The 23858-nt window shown below is 38.0% G+C and overlaps 1 protein-coding gene across 1 annotated transcript in view; it reads right to left on the bottom strand.

The window, feature by feature from the left end:
* The window catches only part of RASGRF2 (Ras protein specific guanine nucleotide releasing factor 2), a 126077-nt gene that overhangs the window by 26456 nt on the left and 75763 nt on the right, over nt 1-23858 (bottom strand). Inside the window, exons 14-17 of the mRNA XM_005143766.2 lie at nt 22888-23136; nt 22174-22562; nt 20814-20939; nt 19492-19581 (exon numbers count right to left, since the gene is read on the bottom strand). Coding sequence (XP_005143823.1) covers nt 19492-19581; nt 20814-20939; nt 22174-22562; nt 22888-23136 — 854 coding nt within the window. The remainder of the gene's footprint in view (nt 1-19491; nt 19582-20813; nt 20940-22173; nt 22563-22887; nt 23137-23858) is intronic.

The following is a 23858-nucleotide window of genomic DNA, read 5'->3' as shown; positions in this document are numbered from 1 at the left end:
ATTTAGACTGGAAAAGACCTTTAAAATCATTAAGTCAAACTGTTACCCAGAGGATTGCCGAGTCAACCGCTAAACCATGCCACTAAGGGCCTTACTGACATGGTTTTCAACACTCTGCAGCCACGCAAGGAACATGGATCAGTTCAGGACAAAGGGATTGACCATACTCCAACTTCAAAAATTGGTGACAATCTTCTAGGCAATGCTGGAGATGCACTATAAGAGATGAAGATGAAGAACTACCTTTCATGAAGACAGAGGTGTGTAAGTCATCATTGACAGGTGCAGGGGAGATTTAGGTGGGACATAAGGAAGAAAATCTTCACTGTGGGAGCACTGAGGTCTTGGCACAGGTTGCCCAGAGAAGCTGTGGCTGCCCCATCCGTCACAGTGTTCACAGCCAGGCTGGACAGAGCTTGGAGCAACCTGGTCTAGTGGAACGTGTTCCTGTTCACAGCAGGGGGCTGTAAATGAGTGGTCTTAAGGTCCTTTCCAAGCTAAGCTATTCTATGATTTTATAATTCTCCAGGTTTACCACCAGAAGACATTGCAAAGTGTGAACCTGTTGCATGGTGGTGCTTAGGATGCAGATGTTAGCATTTCAGTCCTGAACTGACTTGTGACTGAAGCCGGAGCCAGGACTGTCAGCATGAGGTAAGTATTGTTACCATCCTCCTCATCAAAATGCCCAACAAGTACAGATTAATTAGATTCATCTAAAAATTAGAAGTTATTGAATAACTGATACTATTCATTAGATAAGCTTAACTGGATTTATATACATGAATTTTTCATTAAGATTATAGACAATAGACCCCATTTTTTTATTTATTCACTTATACATCAGAAGTCTGTGTAAGTTACACATACATAGATACCAGTAAATCTGTTGAAAACTGGTATGTCAGCTCCCTTCCAGTCAGCACAGCAACAGATAAACCGACCCACCTTTTAAAGTGCTGGATTGCATCATTCTCAATATAAGGAAATTATGTCAGAAATCTAAGGAAAAAGTTAGTGAATACTGAAGGTGAAAGCAACAGAAATCTCAGTAGTTCTTACAGTCGCTGAGTAGTCCTTTTCATTAACCAAAAAGTGACAACATGTAAAAGAAAAGGTACTCAAGAACATTCAAATTGCACAGAAGACTGCTATTAATTCCAGGATCTTACAAAACTCAGAAAAAGTATCAGCTGCAAACAAGTAACATCAGTGAGCATTTGTTAATTTTTGTTCTTCTGACTTTCATAGACTAAACAAAACACAACCTTCCCCCCCTTCCCAATAAACTTATTGTTACAGCTGCATCATATAGAATTGGAAACATGAAAGTAAGTCCAGTACTGGTTTTGCTACTTGTGACTTTCAAAACCAGTTGGGCTTTGGGACAGAAATGCAAAGAGGAGATGACTACAGACTAAGATCTGATGAAGCCACTATGGAAGCTATCTAAGCAGGCATCAGTGAATGCTGATGGTGTCACCAGTCTTTCCTGCACCTTTCATAATGAAAATTCCTCCTAATGCATCAGCTTTACTGCTGCTCCTTACTTCCTCCGCTCCCTCTCTGCCCACTTAGTTCTCTCCTAATATAACTCTAAACAAAACCCTGAGCCGCCATGACAACTGCAACAATTTTGTATGCGTAGCCTACTTGTTTATGAATATTTCAAGGAGTCCACTACACAACCTTATTTGATTCTGCACATTCACGTCACCAGTTTGGATAACCCATGTGTCTGCTGCTGTTTACACTGCAAACTGTAAGCCAAATCTTCCAATTCTTTCTATTTCTGCAATATGTGACAGTGGTTCTGGTCTAGCAGGAAATTCAAGCTGTCTTGCCAACTGCAGTAAAACAGAAGATAGTCAGAACCTCGCTGGGCCACACATCTGCTGCCCTGCCTGTCCATATTTAAGTGTGAACCTGGACCTGCACTAAGTGACTACGCAAAATTTGCAATATGAAATTTTGTCATCATTTAACGCTGCTATGCAGCTAAAAGAAAGGACGCTGACCCACAGACCAGAACTGGGAGCCAAGGCTTCAGGTATGATGTTGATCTGCAAGGAACAAGGGTTTCACCACACCTCTAAAGTATATCTTGGAAAGCATCCTACCAGTTTCCAGTTAACTTTTTAGCATTTCAGCATCTGTGCTGTTATAACCCATATACTTTTTCTACCTATTTTGGGGATAGGATTAGTTTTTAACTGATTATACACTCCCTAGCATAGTATCATTCCTGTCCATGAGCTGTACTTGGAAGCACTCTTAGCCATTTGGCTATAATCAAGGTGGGTTGAAAGGTTAACAAAATAGAATCACAGAATCATAGAACTGTTTGTGTTAATATAGCACTACCAAGCCCATCACTAAACCATGTTCCTAAGTGCCACACCTACGTATCTTTTAAGTACCTCTGGGCACGGTGATTCCACCACTGCCCTGGGCAGTCTGTTCCAGTGCCTGACCACACTTCTGGGGAATAAATTGTTCCTAATATCCAGTCTAAACCTCCCCTGGTGCACCTTGAGGCAGCTTCCTCTTGTCCTATTGCTTTTCCTTGGGAGCAGACACCAGCCACCTCCTGGCTCCATCCTCCTTTCAGGCAGTTCTAGAGAGCAATACAGTCCCCCTGAGCCTTCTTTTCTACAGACTAAAGCCCCCAGTTCCCTCAGCCATTCCTCATCACACTTGTGCTCCAGGCCCTTCACCAGCTCCACTGCCCTTCTCTGGACCCACTCCAGCACCTCCATGTCTCTCTTGTAGTGAGAGGCCCAGAACTGAACACAGGATTTGAGGTGCGGCCTCACCAGTGCCCAGTACAGGGGTTGATCACTGCCCTGGTCCTGCTGGCCACACTACTGCTGATACAGGCCAGAATGCTGTTGGAACTTCTTGGCTGCCTGGGCACAAGCTGGCTCATGTTCAGCAGCCATCAGTCTGCACCTCCAGGTTCTTTTCCACTGAGCAACTTTCCAGCCTGTGCTCCCCAAGCCTCAGATGAAGTTTTGTTTAGTTTGGTATCCAAAAGCAAATGCTGGTGGAAATAACCTTTAAAAGGGGCAGTTTTGGAGTTGTCCTTCGCATAGTGTGATATCCTTGGCATTGAGCAATTTTTGGGCTTAACTACACACGTTACATTTAAATCAGTGGGTAAGCAGGCATGATTTCTTCTAGAGTTCATCTTTACTGTAGTTCCAGGAGAGGAGAGGTGAACGGTCCAATCCAGCAGGGTGCCAACCTTTGCAGTGTTTTAATTAGGATTCTGGATGGGACTGCTAACATCCAGACCCTAAGGTGAAATAACCTGGTTAATATCTGCTTATCTCCTGAGAGAAGCAATCTTATAGATCAAATAAATATATAAAAAAAAATCTAATAGAAATATCAGCAGTATTTCTAATCATTAATCATTTTAGTAGGCAGCTGCTTCAGTGAGTGCTGCTTTCAGGTAATGTTTTCCCTCAGTATCTGTTGAGATTAATATACAGAGCTTTCACAAACTTTCTTCATGTAATGGTGATGCTGATCTTTTACCACAGGCTGTCAAACACAACGTTAATCTGCCAGCATTGCTAGATTCAGTGAATTACTTCTTTCAATGTAATTTAATCACTCTTGTCTTCCGATTATGTTATGGAAAACCTAGTTTCACCTTCAGATGTTTTTCTTATGTGCACTATATTCAAAACTAATACCTTTATAGCTTCCAGTGTTATTGAGAATTGAAAAAAAAGATGCTGAATAGACATAAATCTCAATATCTGCAGGAAAAAAACAGATTAAATTATGAGAATACCCTGTACATAGATTGCTCTTCTTATGTAAAAGTTTAAATCACTTTTCAGTAGTAGGTATCATCATCTATCCCATTCATAAAGCAAGAACTACAGGAAATAGATGCCTATAGGTAGGATGTGTGGAACTGCTGCACTCAGGACCAGATCCAAGGATCTCATCACATTCTGCGTGAGACAGAGGACAGGCTCCTTCCTCAAAAGCTACTAAGAAGTCCCTACAACAAAATTCTATCCTGTTTTTTCTTCTTCTACTGAGCAAACGTGACTCTATCAGCAATTTACATTATTTCCTCTTTAAAATCCACCTCGCCCAAGAGGCACATTTGCGTTATGTTAAATTTTGCACCATATATGTCAAAGAAAGTAAATGTTGCACATTTGTTTTCATATTTTTCTTAGGATGTCAAAACCTCTTAGTTTAGTAATAGCAACTATACTTATACTTTATGAGTACACTTATACTTTAATACTTATACTTAATAATATACTTTATACTTGTGAATTTTGATTTTCTGCATTAATGTAAAAGTTCACAATTCCTGACCACAGCAATTAAATTGTTGAAATCTTTGATGATACATCTATTTTCAAGGGTTTATCTATAACAAAAAATAATTTCTGTTCACAAGATTTAGGGGTATGTTTTTTGAAGTTACGAAGAGTGTCTTCAACAAATTTCTGATGTCTTTCTTAGCAAAAAATATGATTTCAGAAGAAGAATTTACATGTCAGTTTCACTGAGATACTCTGAAGTCAGGCACTGAAGATATGTTAGCACCTAACACAGGACGAAATTGCACTCCAGCTTATGATGAAGTTACAGCGAACCCCACAGAGGCCCCCGGAGGCAGAAGGGAAACATTCATGGTTCAAGAGACAAAAGACAAAAAATCAAAAGAAATGTCAAATGCAGTTCTGTCTTTTGGATTGGGTTTTTTCTTCTTTCTTCTGATAAATTTGCTCATGAGTTGTAAGCCAGTTTCATGTCTCAGTGCGATCCAAATCCTAAAATCTTAGGCTTAGCAGACATTAGCATTACTTTCTGACATGGATAAGGAATAAAGAAACCCCAGGCTTGGTTCAATTTTCATCAGATTGAAACAGCCTCTCCAATGTATGCAGCACAAAAGGAAAGCCTCTCCAATAGCGAAGTATGCAGCAAAGAAAATCTAATTACAAAAAAGTTTTCTTCTATATACCTAAAAAGCTTGGATGACTCAATAAAGATACCCATCTTTACTGGTCATACATTCTCAGGCAAGAAATTGAGTTTTACCCATTGTCAAAGAAATATGTCGGACAGAGAGTAGCCCAATATTGATAAAAAAAAATCTAACCTGCCAATGGTTCTGTTCTCCTATTGATTTCCTTAATTATGATATCAGGTTGAGAAACACTAGCCAGCTGAAAAATGTCAGAGCTGGAAAAGAAGACCATATTAACTTTGATGAAAAGAAGGATAAAGATGATGAACTCCCACTCACTGTATACAGAATAGCATACTTGAGCAATAATATAGCTGTGTTTTTTTGTTGTGTTTTTTGTCTTTTTTTTTTTTTAATTATCAAATGTACACATCCATAATGAAGCCAAGGGAACTAGGGTTGTTTAGTCTGGAGGAGAGAAGACTCAGCAGGGACCTTACAGTTTTCTACAACAAACTGAAAGGAGGATTCTATATAACAAGTAACAAGTGATAGGATGAGAGGAGACAGCCTCACTGAGTAGAAATTAACTGTTGACAGTGATGGAGTCACCATTTCGGGCAGTATTTAAAAGATGTGTAAATATTGCACTTAAGGACATGGTTTAGTGGTGAACTTGGCAGCTCCGAGTTAACAGCTGGACTCAGTGATCTTAAAGGTCTTTTCCAACCTAAACAATTCTGTGATTCTGTGTGAGCAGTCTGAGACTTGAAAGGAGGAGATATCAAGTCTAGCCATGATCTTTGGGCCACCTCATTTTAGGAGAGATGCATTTGTAATCATTCACTATGCCTGGATTTGAGTTTCACAAATGGTTACAATCTCATATAGCATCAGAAGAAGTGACTATTAAAAAGCAGAAGAAATCAAGTGTCCAATGCATTTCAGGCTTTTAATTTCACTTTCACTGGTTCTTGGGACATATGAAATAATTTTTTCTAAGAAATACACCACTCAAAATCCCTGTTGTAACCACCCACGTCAGAAGTAATTCCAAGTATGTATTTGATTTTTCTGTCTAAAGCCTCCACCACAAATACAATCTGACTATCAAATCAAGTGAAGGGATTATAGTCTTAGTACGGTAAATCCCATGGATTCACATGCACCAGCTGATGTACAATAGTGTAACACAGAGCTATACTGACTCTGTTCGATTTCTGCAAAACATTAAAGAGAAAGGTTGGTAAACTATTTTTAAATGACTTTTACTTTAGAAAGGCTTTTTCTAATCAGAAAAATTTAAAGAATACAGCATTGAGATAAAGCAGTTATGTCACGACTATGCTGCAAACTTGAACTCAATCCAGAAGTCTAAAAATATCTCAGTCCAGTTTAATGGATGGGGAAAAAAGGTAAGTGGCTAAAGAACATACCTATGACCAAGACACTATTCTAACTCCTAATAATAACATTAAGGTTTATCTGACAATTATATTTATAAATATTGCATATGAGATTTATGGTTAAATGAATACCACAAAGAACGAAAATATTCCTTTAAATGCAAAGAACTCTTTAAATTAGAAAATCTGTGATTTAAAAAATCCTTTAAAATAAGGTTACTGCAATAGATAAAACTGGCAAACTGGCACACACTCTTGGGATGTTTTCTCAGGAGGCTATACCAGAGTCTCACAATTGGAAGAAAATCTTTAAAAATTGCTATACAATGAAAATATGCATGCAGTTGCAAGTTACACAATGTGGTATTAAAAATCCATAACCTGTCTTAGAAGTAAAAAACACCAAAGAGTCTCAGGTTTGGGATTCTTTTTTTGGTTTTGTTTTGGGTTTGTTGTTTGGTTTTTTTCACTAAAATTTGGCAGCATTACAAGATGACATTTTTAATATTGGCATATGGTGATAAATACATAGGTTCAGAGAAAATACCATTGTGCACTTATCTACTAAAGATAAAAAAAACCCCATGTGCATGAATTAGCATCTAGGGTTTTTGCAAAAGCACCAGGAATGAGCATCTAAAGCTTGAGACTACTGAACTTGTTAGGATGCATTTTCCACAACTGCAAACAGCAAACAGCAGTAACTCCATTAGCACTCAACAGCATCCCATTCTTTTCTTCTTTCAGCAACAGGAAAGAGAGCAAACACGGAGTTAATGTCATCACCAAAACCTAGTACTAGATTTAAGGGTACCTGCATGCAATGTAAGATCCTAGTCCAATTTTTCACTGAAGTCTTACTCAAAACCACCCAGATCTTATGCTTTTAGATATATCTCTAAAAAAGATTAGATCCTGAATTTCAGAGGATGTTGTTGCCAATGGTGTTTACAGACTGCACAGTATCATGACAAATGTGCAATGTGATAGCAGATTTTTTTCCTATGACATACTTATATAAAAGAACTATGGGGAACAATTGACAGAGAAGAAGAAAAGCCTTTTTTAACAGCCTACCTTAACAATTATATTTGTGACTGGTTTAGTACATCTTAGTCACTTTTTTTACTTTACTGCAGTAGTGTTTGAATTATCTTTCATGAGTAATAACAAGAATGGCAACACTGCAGCCAATACTTCTTTGAATCTGTACATCAGCCAAGTGAATAAGCCAGTGTTCCTGCTATGCCTCCTAGTCTTCAGAGTACATAAAAGCAATTTTTACCTACTGATGTATTTCTGCATTTCAAGTGATATCTATCTCATGATTTCTTTAATTACACATCGACTATACTCCAAACCTTCTCTATCAGCAATATGAAGAGCATAGCAGATCTTTTTTGCATAACACTCAGTCTTTTCAAGAATTATTAGAAGTAATCTTTCAGATCTTTAAAATTCTCAGTGAACCATGCCACAAAGGAAAGGTTAAAATAAAGTCTATGGCAATGTACAGCTAGAAATAGAAAACTGTAAAAATTGCTTTGGGATTTTTTTTCATTTAGTTGGTCTGGGCTTTTTGCGCAGGCTGAAGGAAGTAGTATGCAAAATTATTCATTATTTTTTAATGACAATAACAGTAAACGTTAAATGGAAAGGAGGTGATAATTGCAAAGAGCCAAATGTATAATTTTTCAGAACATCTGTGAGCTGAGAGTTGACTGTCACGCAAAGCAAAAATTGGCAGGATGCATACCAGTCAACAAAAAATCTCTGAACAAAACGTCCATCTCATATGCAGCTTCCAGATCACTTATGACTGGGCCAGAAATCAATAGTAGGAACTCAATAGTAGCATAAACAAATATTAATTATGCAATTAACTATGCAGTTAGGCTCAATGGAGGGGTGAGGAAAGGAAAGGAAGCAAAAAAACCTCACATAAAAATCTTTCCAGAATTTCTCTTCCAAACCTACAAACATTAATGAGTGCACCAAATGTAGGGAAGATATTAGAGAATCTAAACAAACCTGCCCTCATTATGAACCCAGACCTTTTGGTTGAACCCCCTGCCTGCAACGTCAGCATACTAGGGCTCGTTTTCTGCATACAGTGGTCAGGGCTTCGTTCCAGCTGCTCTCCTCCCTAGCTCAGAAGAACAAAGGGAAATACCACCTAAAAGTTTGCCAGAGAAGCTTATCTAAACCACTGGAAAATACATATTAAACACACCCCATCCAATCTATTGCAGTAGGATTGGAGTAACCTAGTTTGGGGAGGCAGGGATAGGGACTTTACGTAAGTATCCTTTCTTAGATGAATAAGGAATTTTTCTCTCAGTGCCAGATTGCTTGCATATGTCTATGATGCAGAGTTTTCCTTTCCGCTACTCAGGACTTAGGGTCAGGAAACACACAGTTCACACTGTCGTAACTCAGAAAATGCCCCCTGCAAATACCTTTTTCCTCAGTAGTCAGCTCCCTCAATGAACTAGAATAAGAAATTTATTCAAGAGAAGGAAGCATATATAAAAAAAGAAGGCATTTTAAATTTCTGCTAAAGTGAAGAAAAATCATCATTTTCTTCTGGCTCTTAACTCCCAAGGGTAGGTATCACTTGAGAAAAAACTAACGTCAAGTTTTTAAGTCATTATTTTAAAACAAAGTTGTTGCTCTAATAAAACTTCAAGGGAAGATTCAACCCAATCTGAATATGAATGTTAGCCAGTTATCTAAAATTGCTAAGCAGCAATTTGTTAAATTCAAAGGGGTCCTAATTCAGGAACAAAAATAGAAGTCTATTAAAATGCACTATAGACTAGGTGAATATTCAGAGGAAAGAAATAACATTCAGGGTTATGAATTAGAAAGTATATTCCAGGAAAATTAGTTTTAATCTTGATTTCCATTTTTCTAAGAATCTCCCAGCAAAATATCCTCTGGCAGGAGAAAACATACACAGATGTCTCATAAAAGCAGCCTTGTGAGCAAGTGTTAAAAATGGAACAGAGAGCAAGTGTCCCTCTCTGCTGGAGGACCGTCATCCCTTTTAACCACATCCTTTTAACCCCAGTGGGTTGGTCACAACGTGTGCTGGCCACCTCTGCTTTGGTAACAACATCTGGGCAACTCCTGATAACCTTCCAGCCACTAGGAAAGAAAGCTAGTTGGGTAAAAGCCAGTGGTTATTTGTCACACAGCCATTTTTTAAGAGAGAACAGCATCAGCTGTAGAGTTAAGTCGTTGCGTATTTCCCACCTGGAGTTCTGGGGAACGGAGAACTCCAAGGAAGTCTAGTTTTCAGAACTCAGTGATTCTCAAACTACTCCAAATCTGCATGAATTGGTCTGGAAACATCATTAAAACATGTTCCCAACAGGGAGCTATTACTTACTTTCCCAGCTCCTGGCTAGAGCCATTAGTCAAATAAAAATGACAAGTGAAAATTGTTGTCCTGTGTAAGAGATCAGGAGAGGGTAACAGATCCTACCAACATCAACTTTTTTCTTTCTTGGAACTAAAATTTCTTGGGGGAGGGGGCAGAGAGGGTCACAACAGAAGAAGAATTGATAACCATGCCTGTGTGAGAGACTGAATTGAAATTAGACTCCACTGCCCATTGTCTCAAAGATTGGTGTGAGGAGCTGAGGTTTATTATCTTGAAGATGGGTATGAGGAGCTGAGATATCCTTATCTCAAGGACTGGTGTCAGAAATTGCTGCACATCATCACAAAGATTGCTGACAAACATGCACAGTTGAAGAACTGGCTACAAGACCAGCGAAACTGGACACACCCAGAATGTGCAGTAGGTGGCATTAAGAACAGAGGTACTTCCTCCTAATGCATTATAAAAGAAGAAAAAGTAATCATTATTGGGAGACATCTACCACCGAAGATGACTACGGACCCTTGGGCCACCACTACAGTGGTGACCCTCTCTTTGCACTTTGAATGCTTGCTTAATTTCTATCCTTTTTTCTGATCTGTCCTATCACTATAATAATATCTTTTGAACTTTTTATAATAAACAAACTGGCCGACTGCAGTACTTGACCTTGTTTGCATCTTAATTTGACTCTGAGGATCACAAATAGAATATTTCTGACACTAGATTTTATCCAGTTGGAAGCTGAAAGCCTGAATCAATAACTTCAGTTACAAACTGCTAGTATCTTGTATCTCTGACAGGAGCCTAGATGCTCTCAAATTCAATCTTGAAGTTCCATGACCAGAAGAATTACCATTAAAATTAAGATCTTTTTCCCAGGATTTAGAAACAGTCTGTGATACTTGCAACACAGTCAATTACCCAATTTACTCCTATGAAGAGTAGCTCTACTGGGATAAGCTGCAAATTCACAAGAATTAAATGCTTTGCATGTTGATTGTTGGTTGGGTTATATCACCATCATGGTGGGTTGGTTTTTTTTTCCTTTTATTTTGGGTCTGGATTTATAAGGAAAAGGTTCCACAAAACTTTTCAAGTACAAGAAATGAGATGTTATAACCCAGAAAACTGCTAAAGTACAAAATTACTGTAACTATTACTAGTTGCAATGTTTATGGCATCATAACTAGAACATCAGCTAGAAAAGACACACATTTTCTGGTTTTGGTTTAGACATGGATACTTATATACAAAGCCAGAAAGAAATATATACATTTCCAGAAGCTAGCTTATAACTACTGATGTAATTTGAAGCATTTAGAACAGCACAACACAGAAGTGCACTACCCAGCTGCCCACACTATGTAGGATCCATCTTGACATCACCATCAGGCACCGCTCACCTTTCACATAACATTCATCATAGCAAGGAAATCTGCCTGCCTTCTCACAATGGGTATAAATGTAATAATTTCTGTTATGAACCTCGATTTATGCTCATTTTCACCAAATTCCACACTAACTCAGCTGCCTACTCTCAGGAAACATAAAGCCACTTTATTATGCTTCTGTTCAGAATTAGAGAAATACTCCCTGAATAGTACAGCTGATAGCCTTGAATGTGGAACTACATGCGCACATCAATCTGTGTGCAAGACCAAGGAAATACTGTATCTGTTAAAAGCATAATGTTTCTACATGTTTTTCCATTTTAATGGGATCCCACTGGGAGTGTATGCCTTCATTATTTTATACAGTACATCTCCAAGTCATACTATTCAGCTTAAGTGCTGATGGCTGCAATGTGTACAACTGCAGTACCTCCTCTTGGCACAGTCATACGTATAACTACACATGGACACATGAACATGCACACAGGGTCTGATCTCCCTTGTATCATTTGGCACAAGCTGTGTCATTCCATTACTCCAATTATGTCTTACACCAGAACAAACAAAACAAAAATATTATCACACTGGGAGCTGGCAAGTAGTTTGAATGACTGCAGAATAGCACAACTGGACACAACCTAAAATAAGCTAAGCAAGTCTTGTTAAAAACTTTCATGAAACTTTCTCATGCTAATTTTGGCCTTTTAAAATTAGCAGTCAGCTTAAATCAATCTGCACCTGATTTATCGGAAGGGAAAAGACTACACATGACCCACTATGTAATGTGGATTTCTACGAAACATGGATTATTAGTAGTAGCTAATTTTTATTCATCTAATATTGTGACAGTAATCAAGCAAGGGTAAAGTATGTCAGACTTTGACGTAGGACACAGGACTCATCTGGCTCAACTTCAGTGCTTATGTGGCTTTCAAGAGATATGTCATTGTGGAAATCATAGCTGTAATTTACGGAAGTCAGCTTATATTTGTTATTGCTCTTACAGTTGGGGTACATTATATACGATCCAGTATCTGAAGGGGGCCTACAAGGATGCTGGAGAGGGACTCTTCATTAGAGACTAGCAATAGGACAAGGGGTAATTGGTTTAAACTTAAACAAGGCAAATTCAGATTAGATATAAGGAAGAAGCTCTTTACTATGAGGGTGGTGAGGCACTGGAACAGGCTGCCCAAAGAAGCAGTGAATGCTCCATCCCTGTACTGACAGTTCAAGGCCATGCTGGACAGAGTCTTGGGCTACATCATCTAGGGTGAGGCAGGGGGGTGCAATTCAATGATCTTAAGATCTTTTCCAACCCAAGCCATTCTATGATTCTATGTTATGGCAGACAAACTCCTACAGCACTTCTGAGGAGATGAGGACTTTCCATATTCATTTCAGTGGCTGTTGAAGTTGACACTGTCACATCAATCATTGGCATACTGTTTATCCTCAAATGCATTCTGTTGCTCTAAAACTAAGGCTTGGCAGATTTACTTCAGAGTTGGTCAAACAAAGTACAGAAAGGCCCTACAATGTTTTATCCCAAGCAGGGATCAAGAATACAAAAATAGCTAAGTCAAAATAAATCAGACATTTATACTCTAACAGGATTACACACATCTCTCTGTTCATCTTTTCCATCACTAATGCATAACTTACATGTATAATTAGTGCACAAATGCATAACTGATTATCAGTGGGAATTAACACACAACTACCTTTGTATACAGAGTTCAAGAATAACAAAGGAATATGACCCCTCCCTAATCAGTGATATGATTGCAGGACCATCCATGCAGATGCAATGTCAACAGTGGAAAATACTCAGCGACAGTGTATGGAGGTGGCACCAGGACATACTTTTGTATGCCAAGGCATACTGAATTGCTTTGCAGGAAGACACTGCTTACATTTAGCAGCTGCAGCTATCAGATTAGTGAAGCAGGTTTTGTGCTTGCTTTGTTGAGAATCAGCTGCAGCTGCAAAGGACTGATCACTTCTGCAGGCAGATTGTAGGAACTGTGGAAAAGTAGATAATATCAGAAAATGTTCTGGTAAACAGGCTGATGAGGTTTGCTAGCCTAAAACCAAGGGCAATCTAGATTAAGATTGCTTCTCTGAAGCACCGGAGTAGATTTGTGAAAAGAGAAGGAGTTGGCTGTGCTTTCTATGCATAAGAAAGGATTTGCAGACTGATAGTTTGAGAGATCTTTTGAAATGTTCTTTCATAGGGCATGAACTGTGAAACACAGGAGCTTTAGGAAAAATTCTCTCTCCTGAGCAATACTCAGGTAAATAACTCAAGTCAAAGGTAATTTAGCCCCAGAGATAAGTGCAGGCAATCAATTGAAATGGACAGTATATGAGCAATTCATTTTTATGTAGATGCTTCAAAGCTTCAAGCTGTTATTTTAATTGCTCCTTTAAATCACTAAAATCAGAGGGAATAAACCCATTTTTCCTGCTTGCTTGCATGGAGCAGATTTTCCTACGTGCAAATCAGATTTGTCAGAGATACTCCCCCAAAGGCTCTTTTTCCCCTACTTCTTTCTCACTCTCTCCTCTCCCTTTCACATGTATTTTAAAAAACAAATGCTTATACTAAAGCCAAACCCTCCTGCCAACCACAGGCTTCCATCCCACTTCCATCCTCTCCCATAATGTCACCTTGTTCTTGTGAAAAATGGTACATTCTCTACAGCGTGGATCGGTATGTTGTAGGAGGAGGGAGGCAGCTTTGAAGCATGCAGCACGCTGGAAATACTGACTTGCCCAGCTCACAATCAGATGACAGAATTATTGAAATAAAGCTGCAATGTTCATTAGGGAACAAGCCTTTTGTTTGGGTTTAAGTATTTGCTTCTTGTCTAACATTTCTTTTCTACAGTGAGGATTTTTTGATTGAGTTAATGGACAAAAAATCTCAACGTTTTTTCAGTCTATCTGCTGCAAAACATAAAAAGTTCAGTTTAGACATTGAATTTAAGTTTTTGGCAAAACTATCTCCTTGAAGCCCATGTTCAGTAGATTAATTTAAATATAAAATTATCAATTTATTTTCTACAATTTGTCTTAGGCATTTTTAGCAGAGAAGAAATTTGTACTTTTGCTAAGCTTATGTAAGTACTTTTTACTTTTCATTATTAACAAACTAAACACTGCATTATTTTCTAATCTGGCTTCGTTCATACACTATTCAGAGGCTTTAAGTGAAATCTGAATCTCTCCCAATCACACAGAGAACCTTCACAGTTTATGAGAATTAGCAAATATGAGGGCCTGTATGCAGAGCAAATAGTTGCAGTAAATGAGTGCCAAAAGATGTTTCTTTTTTAAAAATGCATGATATCCTACTGATCCTGACACTGTGCTCTGATTCTGTGCACAACAGACATAAAGACAAAAGGATTAAAAATCAGCAATAACACACTTGAAAGAATTGTACGAATATAAACCAGGGAAATTTTCAAGTTCTACAAGCCATGGATGAAATCCTGTTCCATACAAATTGGTTTTATCTAGTGCTAGGTTTTGTGTGGGTGCTGTATACATTACATTGTTCTTACTTAATTCCTGCAACATCTGCAGGATTTTTGCAGCAAAACTACCAATGGCTGGTGACTATTTTGGCAGGAGGCTCCTCTCCAACATTGCCAGTTTCACTCCTCTTGACACTGGCTGTGTGACACTGTCAAAGAGAATGAAATCATTCCTGAAAAGGTGGGGCTTCCACTTAAAGAGGTGGAGTTCCACTTAAAGACCACCTAACTCTAATGACAGAGCTAAAAGAAGAGATCAGCACATTATTCATTAGGATGAGACCATTAGCACTAAAATTTTTGTAGGAACTTCTTCATATTATAAGACAGACTTTGGAGCAGATCTGCTAGATAACTTCTGTGTTGCTTTTGGAAACTATCACCAATTCAAGTGGAACAAGCCATGAGGCACCCAGCATACAATGTGGTTGGGCAACCCAAGCATGTGCCCAGCTAGGAGCACATGTATACGTCATGCACCTAGATAGCAAATTAACTCAACAGATGAAGGTGTCAGAAAAAACACAGCTCTGCTCTAACCATACTTGGGATGAAGAAGTCTAAGAGCACTGCTGATATGCACTTCATTCAGGCTGCACCTTGAAACAAGGAGGCAGAAAATGTAATCAGTTCTAAAGTAATGATAAGTTTGGCTTTGTAATGAAAAGTAACCGTTTTGCCTGAAGGCAGTTTCAGGTCCTCAGAACCTCAATACAAAAGGTGTGACAAAAACAGAATGGAAAACGACCAGGGGGTTGGTAGCACCTGGGACTAGCTGATGGCCAGGATGGCAGCAGTTAAAACCTATTGATAAGTAAAAGAACAGGATGATTGCTATGCCTGTAATGTTAATTAAGCTGGGAACGACCATCATATTTTTGTATGAATGCGGGAAACTTTCTGGAAATGATGTAATATTCCCAGTGACTATATAAGGATGGCCTTTAGAGCAATACGGGGACACACGTCAGGAGGAGCTATCCCCCGTGTCTCCCGGCGCCGTAATAAAGAATGCCTGCTTGTCAACTTGAAACTCTGTTGGCGAGTTTGTTTATGGAGTTTTCTCCGAATCAACCTGAAGGGGGAAGTGGGCCAATACCTAAAGTAGACCAAAGTACTCAAAAGTCTTTCAACCTTGCTTTCCCATCAAGCCACGTGCCGTCATGCATCCTGCAGACAGGACCAACATAGACAGTGTTCCCCTAGGTGCTCACCTAACAGGATGCAAAGCCATCATACACCACGGGAGATCTGATCAGAACTTTGCATAGTTACGAGTATTTTAACTCTTCATTGCATGTTAACAGCATTATAAAATGTTATGGCCAGCATTCTCCACATGGGATGATTAAATATTCTTTATGTGTGGTTCTGCTAGAGTGACTATAAAGCTTTGCTATGAGTAACTGTTAATCTGCTTGCCTCAATTCATTGCTAAGCAATCAGAACAGGAAGATAGAAGGTTGAGAAAAACTAAGAACTCATACCCTTGGAAAACAGAAAAAAAAAACCAAACAAAACAAAATAAAACAAAATAAAACCAAAATTGGCCTGAAGCTTCAGGAAACAGCAAGAACTGAAGACACACAAATGACTCTTGGCACCAAATACCTTCCCACAACCTCCATCTGATTTCAGCTCCTGACCCTACTCTAGGTTGCCACTCTAGTAACTACTAATGACTGTTGCTTGCAGGTATCTGCACACTTTTTGAACCTAGGTAAGTCTCTTCCCCTCATAATGTCTCTCAGCAGAATCTCACAGGCTTTCTACTCATTGCACAAAGAACCACAAACCCGTGTTTGTTTTGAATCATAGTGTCATGCAAGTCATCTTATGACTCCTACTTCTTGCATTAGAGAAAGCAACAAATGCCTCCTAACTCTCCCTGTGACATCCAGGACTTTGCAGAACTTTCTCATCAACCCTCCAAGTTATCTCTCACCTAAACTTCAAATGCACAAAAACCATTTCATACTTCCACTTATCACTGATTGCAAACTCTCAACCTTCTCTAGTTCTCATTCCTTCATGTAAAACAGGACACACCACAACTGTACACAGTCTTCAATACACATGCAAATTCGAGATTTATACTGTGGGAGCATAAAGGTCTTCTCTGCTTTCATCCCTTTCCTAATAATTTCTCATGTTTCTTTTACCTTTTTTGCTCCTACTGAACACTAATGTCATTTAAGGGAACTATGTATTGTAATTCTAGATCTCAGTCCTGACTGGTAATATCCAGCACAGAGCTCATTCTTTCAGGTATGGAGCTCTGACTGTTTTGCCTCACGTGTATCATGTAGTATTTATCAACACTGAATTTCACCTGCCATTCCATTACGTTCCATGTAGGAATATATCAAATGGCACACATCATAACGTCTGCTGCAGTGACGTCTATGACCAACTGAAAAAAGAATAAAAAAAAAAGAGCCATAAATCTCATACACTACTCAGACCTGATTCACTGAGGGATCGTGTCCATCCTATGCAGTGAATGAGACAGAAGCCCACTGGCAAAAAAGGTACTATTTAACAAAACTCCCCATAATTACGATAATACATACTTGGGGAAGAAATACTACTATTTCAATCACCCAAATTTGAACTGCATGACTCTGCAACATTAATACCATGTGTACTATGATTAATTAGTGACATGGTTTAGTCGTAGACTTGGCAGTCCTGGGGTAACAGTTGGTCTTTTTTTAGAGGTCTTATCCAACCTAGTTGATTCTATGATTCTAATTGCATCAAGTTACAAAGCAGGTGATTAAGCTGTCTGAGCTGCGGTTTGTAGCTTTGTATTTTTGTATTGATTACAGATGGACACCCTTGCTCCAGCTCAGTCTCCCAAGACTCCCCAGCACACACTTTTCCTGTTAGATTTGCTGCAGAACCTTCCTACTGTTCTTTAAGTCACCCAGGACAATGACCTTTTATGCAGAACTAGCTTAAATGGCAACATAAAGAAAAAAAGTACTTATGAATATTACGGATTATGTTTTTTTTCTTTTTTTCAATATTCCCATGCTTTGCTATTCCTTCAATTGATTGAGTATTTGTAGATTTTATTTCTATTGTACTTTAATGCTACCAATATTGAAAAGCTGTGCTTTTAACAATACAAAAGCAGTAGTTCTTACTTGAATTGATCCTAGGGGGAAAAAAAGGTATATTTTACTTTTACTGCATTTTTTGAACAATATTTAAACATACTGGAATTAATTCATACTGCAAAATGATTCCTTGGTAGTGCCCAATTCCAAAGGCAGAGATCATTCATCATTTCAAACAAAAATTTTACTAGATGCATGTTTTTGACAGGTTCATAAAGTTGCTAAAACTCACATTACTCTTTTGTGATCATCTAAAGATCACAGGAAGTACACAAGAGTAATAGAGCACTGATCCATGTTTATTCAGAAATTATTTTCTCATGATGCCTTCTCACTCATCAAGTGGATGACCACAACTTTAGACACAGTGAATACAGAAATAACTGTGATCAGTGGTGACAATTTACTGACCTGCACAGAATTTCATGAGTGATTTTGAGATGACAGTCTACAAAGCAGTTTCTTGCAAAGCATTCCAACAATTATAATGGAAAAAAGGCAGATGTTAATTTACAGTTGAAGTAGATTTTTTCCTACAAAATCAAAATGAACCGTGTGCAAAGTGAAAATGATTTTGTGGACTTTAAAAGAGTTCTGGTTTATTTGTAACATAATCTAGGACAGGCCTCAGTGGAAGTCAAAGTGTACATAGCAAGGCAGCAAGCAAATTAAAAACTTAATCAAGTATTTTAAGTTGCACTAAATACCTCCAGTCAGCAGAAAACAGCTGTTTTCCAAGGAATATACAGTTCACACTTGCCATAATTTATTTAAGCACAACTGCTCTTATGTATGCCAAACTTGACATAAGAAGGTAATTTTAAAAATACAATCTTAAATTTATACTCAAAAATAAATAAAAAAGGTATGATCAAGATGTTTAGCATATTGCATATATGTAAAATATTAATCTTTGAGTAATAAGCTGAACTAGAAATATCAAGGAAATAGTTGCATACAGGAATCCAATCAATAGATGATGAACTGAAAATGTTGAGTGATAAATATAATTCTGATTTAAGTCAATAAGAAAAGCTACCATTGGTTTACACCATGATTGTTCAAAACCTCAGTGGTTGGGCGATCTCCGTAGATTCTACAAAACAAAGGCACAGAAGCTCACCCTTTTCTTGAAGGTATGCGGTATAGTATGCAAACAACACTTGCTAGGTTTCGTGTTTTGTTCTAAATATATTTCTGAACAAATTCTCATTCTTTCCCTTCTTCAAGTATATGTTGTGGTGGTTGCTGGCAAGTCCCCAGGACAGGGTGGTATATAAACAGCCTAAAAGATGATTTTACTCTTTGGTGACATAAATTGCTTCAGTTGTCAAAGTTTCCAGACTGTCACAGCAGGTATGCATGCGGTGGATGTATCTGATCAGCTTGTCCTAAGTTGTTTTAGTCATTCTTATGGGTCAATTTCACTTTCGAATTAAATGCATTACAAGTATTTTCATAATGTCCATATAACTGGAAGTCAAGATGCCAACTATCTGTGAATGCTGTACTGCAGTGTCCACACAAAAGCCAGGTTTCCAGATTCAAACCACCAGCAGATTAAAGTAACAAATCTGAGGCTATTTAGGATTCACTAAGTATGTTCTTAAGAAATATTTAATATACCTTTTAAGACCTATGTGTCTTATTTTTATCACTCTTTTGCACAGCATATTTCTCACCTGGTGGACTCCCATGCCCTGCTGCAGCTGTAGCAATGGCAAAAGCAGAAGCTGGAGAAACCGAACAGTGGGTGTTGTCAGCAGTTTGGACTGTAAAGGAATAGGCAGGGAAAAGTTAGCAACTTCTACATACTTCTGTGTATTTTTCAAGTTAAGCAACAATAAGATATTAATTCTTCACTAATGTTTATTCTTTGTGAACATTTTATGCTTTCATTGTCAGAGGACTTTATGTTAGGGGAAATAAAAATATTGTATTAACATTTGTGATTTAAGTTTTATTTCCATTTCACTATAATTAATGTTGCTATGGAAAAAATATCTAAGACACTGCCAAGGTGAGGAATAAGGAGTAATCAAATGGCAAAAGGGGGGAGAGACAAAAAAGGGGAAGGGGGGGGAAAGGGTGAGACAAAATCAGTGGTGGAGAAAGGAAACCTAAATAAAAAATCATGTTAGAGAGCTAAGCACATAAACTGACTTCTGATAGATATGTTCACCTGTTTTTCCATTTCACTGCCTAGGATGAGTACAGTTTTGCAAAGTTTATTAGGCTTTCTCTATAGTGAATGCTATGAACCTCACCATAAAAGTGCCCAGTAACAGATTACTGTTAGTTTGAAATTAAATGTCTCAGCAACTTCCTTATAGTTGATAAGACTCTGCTCTGGTTTTGTTGTTTTAATTCCAGGCATGAAATAGCTGCCTAGATATCTGGCTTGCATGAGATGGCAGCCTTTTAAGCATTCATGGACATAGCTCACAGCTCTGCTAATGATTACAAAGAGCCATGTGAGAGCTATTCGAGGAGCTCCAGCTCTCAGTTTTCCTTTTCAGTTGAGCAGTTTATTCAAATTTGGAATGAATAATGTGACACCATCTGTAAATGTTCAGTGTTATACAAAGAAACAAGTCACAGTCACTCCCCATTGACAATAATGGGTGTTGGGTATTTTATGATTACATATGGTGCCCAAAATATGCCCCCTTAGTAGCTGAGAGAAATCTGTGATGGTTTGGAGATTTTTGTGAGAATAGGACTGATTCAATATCAGTCTTGAACTTTGGCACATCCTGCTTGAGCTATTTAAGAACATTTTATCACAGAGAAGTCCCAGTATGCTTCCATACATTACTATACAAATTAACCAGTGTAATTCACATTCTAATAGCTTTTTTTTTCAATACCTGAGAAATAAGAAAAATACAAACAGAACACATTAATCAAACATCATTCTTTTCTCACACCCTGCAAAGATTACAGCTGTAGTATTTAAACTCTTCAAAGTGACTGACAGGGAAAAGAAACATCAGGCTCTCACCTCCTGGCTGACGATAGCGGAGATGACGTGGTGTCGAAGGGGATCTACATGGGGAAAGCTCTGTGGCATCCACTGCTGAGGTGCTTTCAGGAATTGTCCGGTCCACTGAAACAGACTCTAGAACTGCTGCTTTAAAACATAATCAATGTTAATCCTGGGATGCTCATGCATAATTTACAACTTTTTCATGTGTATAAATGTGTATAGGACTTGATGATCTTAAATATCTTTTCCAACCTAGTTGGTAGTCTGATTCTATGGTTTTATATTATTGTATATTAATGCAATAATATAGTATATAAAAATAAATGTGTAACAACTTATGTTAACTATCAGAGATATTATATTGTATTATACTGTGTTATATTAATTTTATTATATTCATGTATCTATAAAGTACAAATGTTCTTTGAAAATATCTAACTACTGTAACTACGGTATGGGGATTTAAGATATGCTTTTTTAAAGAACAAGAGCATAGTTCAATTAGTTTGTCTTACAGATACTGAGTGCCTCTGCAAAGATTTTAGAGTATGTGGATGTTTGCAAACACCTAAAGACAGAAAGTCTGCAAGTGATCAACATTAAACAACATGAGCTGTGTTGCATTGATAAAAAAGAATATGGACATCAAAGGGAATTTCACTTGTTTAAAAAATTAAAAGTATCCTGTGAGATTAGAGCTTTGCCATCTATGAATACAATGATCCCCTTCTAGATGCCAACATTGAACTTTATATCAACTAACTTCAGATCTCTGGAAGCGGTACCTATTCGGAGGTGCCTTACACAATCCATAGAGGAAAACAAGCTTTCACACAGGTGCAATTAATCTATTTTAGACATCTACCTTCTGGACGGATTACAACCAACTGGTATGAATATCACCAGTGTAGGAAGTGAATAACATAAATTATTTGTTTGGGTTTCTGGAAAACTAGCCCTGTTATGTAAACATGTTAAATCTGTTCTGTCTTTATATCCCTATTTCTTTTTAACTTCATGTTTTACTTCCTGCAGTAACAGTACAACCCCAAAATCTTTCACTTCAGGAAACACAACTGGCCTCAAATATTTCCTTCTGCTGTTCTCCTTATCACTCTGCTGAAGTGGAAACAAACATGGCCATTCTGCCATGCTGCTTTTCCTACAAAGAAGGAAAACAAACAACTCATCACAGCCTCTACTAGAGGAGAAACAGAGAGCAAAGTATTTGGTTTCATAACACAACTTGCATTGATCAGGAGTTAAAAAGAGATGTGCAAAACAATTCAGCAGTGATCTGATAGAAGTCAAGCCTATCTTAGAGATAGCCCCGTTTATAAAAAATAGCATTCAGTATTTTGTGGGTATATAATACCTCTTCGAATGCTTCTCCTCAACTTGTTACAGAGGTCAACACGAGGGTTCTCCAGGCTGTCCTCTATGGAGCCAGGGCTTTGCTCAGGAGAGGAAGGCCCTCTGCTAAGGTCCAGCGGTACTTTGCTACCTGACGGTGGTGGGGAGGTGGCCGGGCTGTAGGTTGAGGTAGGACTGCTTGCCACAGATGAAGCAGAGAGGTCAAGGGCACCAATCCTTGAATTTAGTGGTGATGTCAGTGACAATTTTCGGGCTCTGACAGGTGAGGATGTTCTGGAGAGTGACAAGGGAGGAGGAGAAGAAAATTTGCGACAAAGATGTGGTGACTTCCCATCAGCCAGGTACTCTCCTCTATTGTTTTGACTAGTAACAAAGAACAACTCCAGAGACCTGAGAGTAAGAAACAAAAAAAGCAAAAGAGGATAACAAATGCCAAATAGATTTAAGAGTGAAAATACTTGCAAAGAAATTTTGGACAAATATGCAAAATCTGTTTGACACCTAGCCCTCAAAGCCTAAGAGGAAAGTTGAGACAGACTTACCTGAAAATGTACACCTTGTTAACAAAGAAAAAACCTTATTCTTAGTTAATTTACACAATAGAAAATGAGGGTAAAAAACACCAAAAAAAAAAAAAACCAAACAAAACCAAAACCCAACAAATTACAATTCCATAAGAAACCTACGATTAAAAGGGAAAATCCCCAGAGCTCACCTGACAGGAATAGAAGTAAAGGGCCGTCTGTATATATCTGAAAGTTTTTCCAGCACCACAGCTGCAGTAGTAAATATGCGGTAAGTATGTAGGAAAGTATTCAGAAAATCAATGCTTAGAAATCGCAGATCTGTTAGACGCTCCAAAAGGCGCTCAACGCTTGCGTAACGGATTTGGGGTACTTTGCAGGAATTCAGTGTTTTGCTGAAGTAGATATCAATGTCATCTCTATGAAGACGAGCATCAGATCTATACAAAAATTAAATTTAGAACAAGTCACCAAAAACCTGATGATTTTGAAGGTCTTAACCAACACAATTGATTCTATGATTCTATGATCATGATACAGTAATGGCATAATTTTAGCTACTCCTGTCAACATAAAAGCATCGAATATCTGTGCATTCTTGTATTTCAACACCACCAGGAAACTGTTAATCGCTCATGACACTTGCTTCCATTCAGTTATAATTTATGCCATAACCAAGGGCAAATAATTAATTTACATTTCACAGTCTAAGAAAATATTAATAAATAAATTTCTGAAATGGAACAGGATGTAAAGTTGTCCCCTCTTGTCTCTTTCAGGCTGCTGTGGCTTGTACACCAATATTATTAAAAGCTCACTATAGAATAATAGTGGACTGACTTTACTTTTTCAGCTGGGATCTAGCTTTATCTAAAATAAACCAATGGACCCTAGAAAAGACAGCAAAATTAGCCTGTTAGTTAATCTTAAGGCCCACCTGCAAGGTAACACTTGCTGTCAGGCTCCAAGAATTACTTTTATTTTTTAAAAAGAAAAGGGAACAGCATGAAATATCTCAAAAATCAGAGAAGAAACCGTGGCAAGTCTTTATTTCAGTGGAAAAAAAAAAAAAAAGGACTAAATTTGGTTTGGACATCAAACAAAAAACAATCATTTACATAATCCTACTCATAATGCCATTTTTCCAATTTAGTTTTGCTTA

This window comes from Melopsittacus undulatus, chromosome Z (genome assembly GCF_012275295.1).
Source record: "Melopsittacus undulatus isolate bMelUnd1 chromosome Z, bMelUnd1.mat.Z, whole genome shotgun sequence".
NCBI lineage: Eukaryota > Metazoa > Chordata > Aves > Psittaciformes > Psittaculidae > Melopsittacus > Melopsittacus undulatus.
Note: the sequence above shows the minus strand (reverse complement) of the source record. Positions and strands in the feature narration are given on the sequence as shown.